Genomic DNA, 6,222 nt, shown 5'->3' with positions numbered 1-6,222 from the left:
TTGCTTAGAATATTTAAATAACATTCTTTCCAGAAATAAAACCATAACCTTAAATCAATAGGAGACTCCAGCAACCACCACCAAGATTATGAGCGTCCACCAGCGAGCGGTCTGTGGACCAAGCTTTCAGATGACTCTTTGGACCTCAGATTCTTCATATGTCAAATGAATCAATGAGACCATCTGACTACGTTACACTAGTGTTCTGTGATTCGATGATTCATTTTTCTAGAGGAACCAGCCAAGTTGGGGATTCCCTTTATTCATCTAGTAGACTAAACTCTTTAATTTTAAAGAGGTAGAAGGAAACTGTAGGAGCTCAACACAGTGGTTTTGTTTGCTTCCCTTCACCGCCTCCCTTCCTGCACCATTGAGCTGGGTGAACTGTTGCTAAGAAAAAAAAAGTAAAACGTTCCAAGCTAGGGGACTTTTTGGACACAGATTCTGAAACTTCAGTTGTGATTTTGGCCTGGCAAAGTGGTTATCTTTCTTTTTGGAGTATGGTAGGAGAGAAAAAATCTGCTTTTAATACGTCCGAACTAATCACGAAATAATGGGGCCTACAGTCTAATCTAATCATGCTTTTGTTTATTCACCTCATATAAAAGTCTCTTAAGAATGCATTGGAGCACAATATATAATAATAGTACTATAACATACATTGTGAGAAACTTTTGGAGACGATAAAACATCCGCCTGAAACAATGCAGTGTTCAATAGACATACAAACCCATTGGTCATGCACATTTGTGCTGTTTTCTTTAACTATTAAGTCACAATGTTGAACTGAAAGCATGACACATATTTTACAAACAGACTGACACCAGTAAGAGGCCTAATAAGTGTTATCAGAAGAAGCTTCACATTTGCATAATTTACTACATCAGTTCACATTTTATTTAAAAAAATTCACATTGTTTTATTCTTTTCTTTTGTAATTAATGGGAACATGACATTCCTGCTTAATGACCTTCAGGAGGCTTTTTCTTCAAAGTCAGTAGTTTGGGAATACTCCAAGCGACCATCTTTGAGCAAATGTAGTGTTGCTTTCTAAGCTGAAACCACAATTACAGTAAAACCCTGTTATAACCAGCTCATGTGTACACAGATTTGGATAGAACTTGGGTAAAAACCACATTCCGTTGCCCCCTACCCCTATCAAACTATACAAAAGTAAAAGCTCAGTATAAACCATTTAGTATCTAATGTTGTGAGATCCTGTTTCCAAAACCACGTCCCAAAGGGGTTGCCCAGTATCAGCAACTCAGACAGGCCAAAGGGCAGATCCTCTGAATAAAAGCTCACCAATGTCCTCACTGGCAAGGGGCCGGTTTGTCTCTCGTGGTATTCAGGCTATATCATACACGATACAAAATGTTACAAGAAAAGTCGCAACTCTTATGCAGAGTTTTTTACACAAATGTAACACCACCATTGGCAGGCAATGTTAGGATATATAAATTAATAACTTACAAAACATTACATTATATACATTAAGTAATAAATACACTGTTATAAACAGGAATGGAGATGTTAGCGCAAAAGGCAGTGCAGGAGAAAGATGGCAGCATTAAACTGAAAAACAGCGTAACTGGCTGTGTGGGGGAAGAGAGGCATAAGAGAACAGGACAGGGGAGCGTGCAACTTCCAGACGCAAAGGGGGGTGAGGACATAATATGGCGCACGCTGCCTAATTCAGCTGAGTTTTACACAGTTATTGTGAACAACATAACTACGTTTTCCTATCCCCTAGTTTGTTCAACTTTATTCTGTTTACGGCAAAAAAGTGAAACTCCAGAGGACAAAAAATACTGTTTAAAGCAGGCAGAGATAAGGTGTAAGGGCAACTGTGGAGTTGGACTGGACAAGAGGGGAAAGAAGTAGAATGTGGTTAGAAGTGTATCCTTTCTAGTTGTAAATGTAACTGTAGTAAAGTGAAAGATATTGCCCAAGAAAGAAGGAAGACAGTTTTCTTCACTTTCTTTTTCTGAAAGAATCAAAAGAGCATATGTCAACTTTGAAACGCTTCTTCTGTGTAGAAGTTGTTACTAAACCCTAGGTATTCAACAGGCATTTTAAAGACGTGAAAATGTTTTACAAAAAAGGCACACAGGTTGGCAGACAAGGGGACAGGTAAGCAGATTATAAATAAAGTTATTAGTAAGTTCAGTCACTAAAGGGGACAGATTCCCGAAACTTAGTGCAGAAAAATCTCTCAGTTTTGTGTCTTCCATTTTCAAGCCATTTAGTCTTGACCGGAACTGGCGTCCAGTACTACACAAAGCTTCTGCTCTCCACAGAGCTTACAAGCAAGGCAAGTCAACTGTGGAATTTCCTGAGCTGCTATTTGCTTCACGGTCTTTCACTCTGGCTCCAAACTCAAGTAACTGGAAAGGCCAGGTGGCCCTTGTCCGGTGCAGGCCTTGGCCCCCATGGTAGGCTGGCCCCCATGGTGGGCTGGCCCTACCACACAGCTGGCATGCTCGTTAAGGGTGGAATGTGCATCTCCACACAGAGAGGGAGATTATGTGTCAATCGGAGACTTGTCTTCTGTCGCAATCTCTATGTCAGTCTCTTCCAGCGAATCCCTATTTTCTGGATCGATCACACAAAGTGTCTTTGTGCTACTGAAATAGCTGTGGCCCTCTCCCTCCTTTTCATGTCCTTCTGAATCCTCTTCTTCAAGGGTCAGTTCAAACTGAAACTTCTCCATCAGACCCTGGCAGTCTCTGTTCTGCTCATCCAGTGGTGGGGAGGGACTCTGGGGTATCATGCTCTGATACCAGTTCCTGTTATCTTCTAATGTATCCAGAATGTCCTGGGCATCAGGCTGTACCAGATCTGCCCAGGTCTCCCACAGTGGATGGACAATGTAGTCAATGAAACCAACCTGGAGAAAAATAAGGTTATACAACTGTTATTGTGATGAGCCCTTGACAACCAAAGTACCTGTCCTGGTTTCATGCAAAGAAAGAGTAACAACACTGGGGAGATCAATAGTAATGAATTCCATTATCTGAGCATCTGCTATATGATAGGCCATGCATTGGATGCAATGCATGAGTTACCGCTCTTAATCCTGCAAAATAAGAATCATTATCTGCCATTTACAAAAGAGTAATCTAAGACTCAGTTTCCTAATGTCTTGTTCAAGGTTACATTTCTAGCAAGTAGTGGAGCTGGAATCATTTCTGATTACAAAGCCTGGATTCCTCTCACTACAACAGACTGCTTTTCCTTTTATGTCTGCCAGATAAGAGGTCTGGATGTAACTCTGGCTGGGAATGACTTTGTCACTACTTGGATTCTGTGAGTCATCCTCTGAAGAAGGAAGCCCCGGGTCTAACATGCTCTGACTCAACATTATTTCCCTGGTAGTTTTTAAATGTGTTGCTGTTCCAGAATGAACGAAGGGCAGTTGGCCCCTGACTACTCTAGAATTTCTCAAGTTCTGTGGGATGGTTTTGGCTTGTAGTCAGGTTTGGCAAAACACTGGAAAATACTTCAAGCCCCTAAACAAACAAATATTCCCTCCAGGGACATGTCTGCAATTGTTTTGGGTCCATAGTGCACACAGTCATTCCCATTAAAAGAAAGAAGGGAAAATAAAAACAATTAAGCAGTTCCTTTTGCTGCTGTTCTTGTGAATAAAGACGAGGCTTATGGCTCTGTTATGATTTAGACAGGGGCTATGCATCCTGCATGAGCTACCTATGTGCCCTTATGGTGACCTCCACATTGCTGGACAAACAGGAAACACTGGGGAAGGGGGCAGGTAGAGAGAAAGAATAGCAGCTAGTTGAATGAGGGGATGGAATTCCCCTGTCATGGTCTGAAGAACTGGAGAGATGCTGGGTAGGGAACCAGGGGGAGGTGAGCAGGGGCAACTTATTTTCTCCCAGGGGACATCGTGGAGCTACCTTTCCACACTATTGGAAACTTCCCTTTATTATTATTCTGGTATTTAGCCAGTTATTTAATACGTCCAAGTTGTACTACATTAAAAAACAATAAAACAAACCTTGGTCATATGTGACTAAATATATATATATATATATAACTTCCCTCTGGTGCTTCCCTGGCCTTAACAAACAGAATTCATGCCAAAGTCAGGGCATCTCTGATTTGCACTGGTTACAAGAGCTTGACTTTGGATGCATCCTATATTTTTCTTACTTCCACCCATTCCTTTTTTCTCCCTTTTACTTATTTACGCATGTCTAATGGATTTTAGAGATGATTTTTAAGGTGTTTTCCAGGGAGCTGGAAGAACAAACTCAAGTCAATGGAGAAAACCAAATGGACTCAATGCAGTGCGGTCATTTCCTTTCTTCATCTGTTTTGCTTCTGCTAAGAAGCACTCAGCACTTTTCTGAAAGGTGGCCTCTAGTTGCTTATTTCCTAGGTCATGGGATGAGAGAGCTCTACAAATCCTAGGACCATCTAGTCAAGGGCTCAATAACTAGGCTAATTAGATAATGTTCAACAGAGCTCTTCTGTAGGAAACACTGGAGTGGACAATGATGTCATGGCAACAGGGAAACCTGTCCAGTGATGAAGAGTGAGGACCACTAGGCAGACGGTTGGTGAGTCACTAAGGAGCTGGTGAATGAGACCAAAAGAACAGCTTCTTTACCTGCAACATAGGGGGATGAGCTGCTTTTCCTATCTCACAAGAATGTTTTGAGGTTCAAATAAGATAATGTATGGGAAACGTGAGGAAAACCACGTAGGACATCATATAACTATTTTTAAAAATCACTGTTATTAATAAAAAGGCATTATCTCCATTTATTTATATCTTGTTCCAATAATACCTTGGGGGTATTTGAATTGACCCTGATTAACTTAATGTTATTATGCATTTGTATCACATATTAGATTTTAGAGAACTTTCATAGGTTTTAACCTGATTTAATTGTGTTTCTCTAAGAAGCAACAAAGTAATAATTGCAAAGGAACTATAAATCGATGTTCAAATTTGGGATTTTCAGGTAGTGGGGAAAGAGGATAAGCGCTAACACAGGATACTCAAAATACTTTTATTATAAAGATCTTGAAGAGCCTATAGATCTATTCTCAGTCATGGTCATCTGGCTCAGACCATTTGTTGACCAAAAAAAAAAGGACAATTCGGCTGACCCCAACGCCTTTGTAAAGATACTGATACCTTCTAGTGCTGCAAACTCTGCAGCTATTGGCATCCGGGGCATTTCCATACCCCCTTCCTCCACAGTATTATCCTAAGTTCTCAGCATAAAGGGGATTTACAGCTTTGGACATACCAGCTGCCAAATCAACCAGAAAATGCCAACATGTTTTCAAAGGCGTAGAAGCAGCCTTGGAAGAGGACACCCGTCAGGGCTTGGACAATGGGGTGGAAGAGATGTGTGAGAATAAGATTCAGTGTTTCTGGTCATGGTGATGGTGTGCTTCATTATGGAGGCATGGCAAAAAAAGGTTGCCATAAGTAAGGATGAGTAGAGTTGCTGTATAAAAACAGACTTGGCAAAAAATACAGACGATGATATGGGGAAGACAACCGCATTCAGTTGAGTCAGTTGGGTCATAGACAACTATCTAAACTGTTAGGGGATACACAGTCCAAACTTGGATGGGTTTCTGATGGCTGCTTTATCCCCATCCTGTGAAACTGAGTGCAATGAAAAAGGCAAATGAGTCATGTGTACAATGGAACTAAACGAGTAGTTGCTTCCTTGTAATTTCATGTACATATATGAAATTATATATGAAAGAAGGAAGATAGAAACCTCCAGTTCTCAAAACAGCATAGATCATAAAAACTTTGAAAACCTCATAGTACATACCTGGGATTTTTCCACAGAAGCTGTGTGCTTATCACACATTGGGCTAATCTCCATTCCCCTCTCCCGTTCTTTGTCTCCCTGCTGGAAAAATTCCTCCATGATGCGGTCTGTCCATTGCCGATACAATTCCAAGGACTTGGTGGGGTTGCTCAGGTCTGCACAGTGTACCATGTTGCGAAGGACCTGAAATTATCAAGTTTTAAAAAAATCCCATAAAATTAGGTGTAAATAGTACCTGAACATTTCATCCCTCTTGTACTAGTACACTTGGTACCAAACTCGAGAACATTTTAGTTGCAATATAATTATGGTGCGTACATCAAAAAAAGCAGCATTACAATGGTGCTGGCCAGGGTTTGTCATTTACCATTACAGAGTCCCAAAAAGGAACAAG

General features: G+C 40.8%; 1 protein-coding gene across 1 annotated transcript in view; it reads right to left on the bottom strand.

Annotated features, from left to right (window-relative positions):
• Positions 1–365: 365 nt before the first annotated feature.
• Positions 366–6,222, bottom strand: part of PDE4B (phosphodiesterase 4B) — a 40,876-nt gene continuing 35,019 nt past the window's right edge. Inside the window, exons 9-10 of the mRNA XM_004369028.3 lie at positions 5,829–6,011; positions 366–2,890 (exon numbers count right to left, since the gene is read on the bottom strand). Of these exons, the coding sequence (XP_004369085.1) occupies positions 2,525–2,890; positions 5,829–6,011 (549 nt within the window). The 3' untranslated portion in view covers positions 366–2,524. The remainder of the gene's footprint in view (positions 2,891–5,828; positions 6,012–6,222) is intronic.

The sequence above is a fragment of the Trichechus manatus genome, unplaced genomic scaffold (assembly GCF_000243295.1).
Source record: "Trichechus manatus latirostris isolate Lorelei unplaced genomic scaffold, TriManLat1.0 scaffold00003, whole genome shotgun sequence".
NCBI lineage: Eukaryota > Metazoa > Chordata > Mammalia > Sirenia > Trichechidae > Trichechus > Trichechus manatus.
Note: the sequence above shows the minus strand (reverse complement) of the source record. Positions and strands in the feature narration are given on the sequence as shown.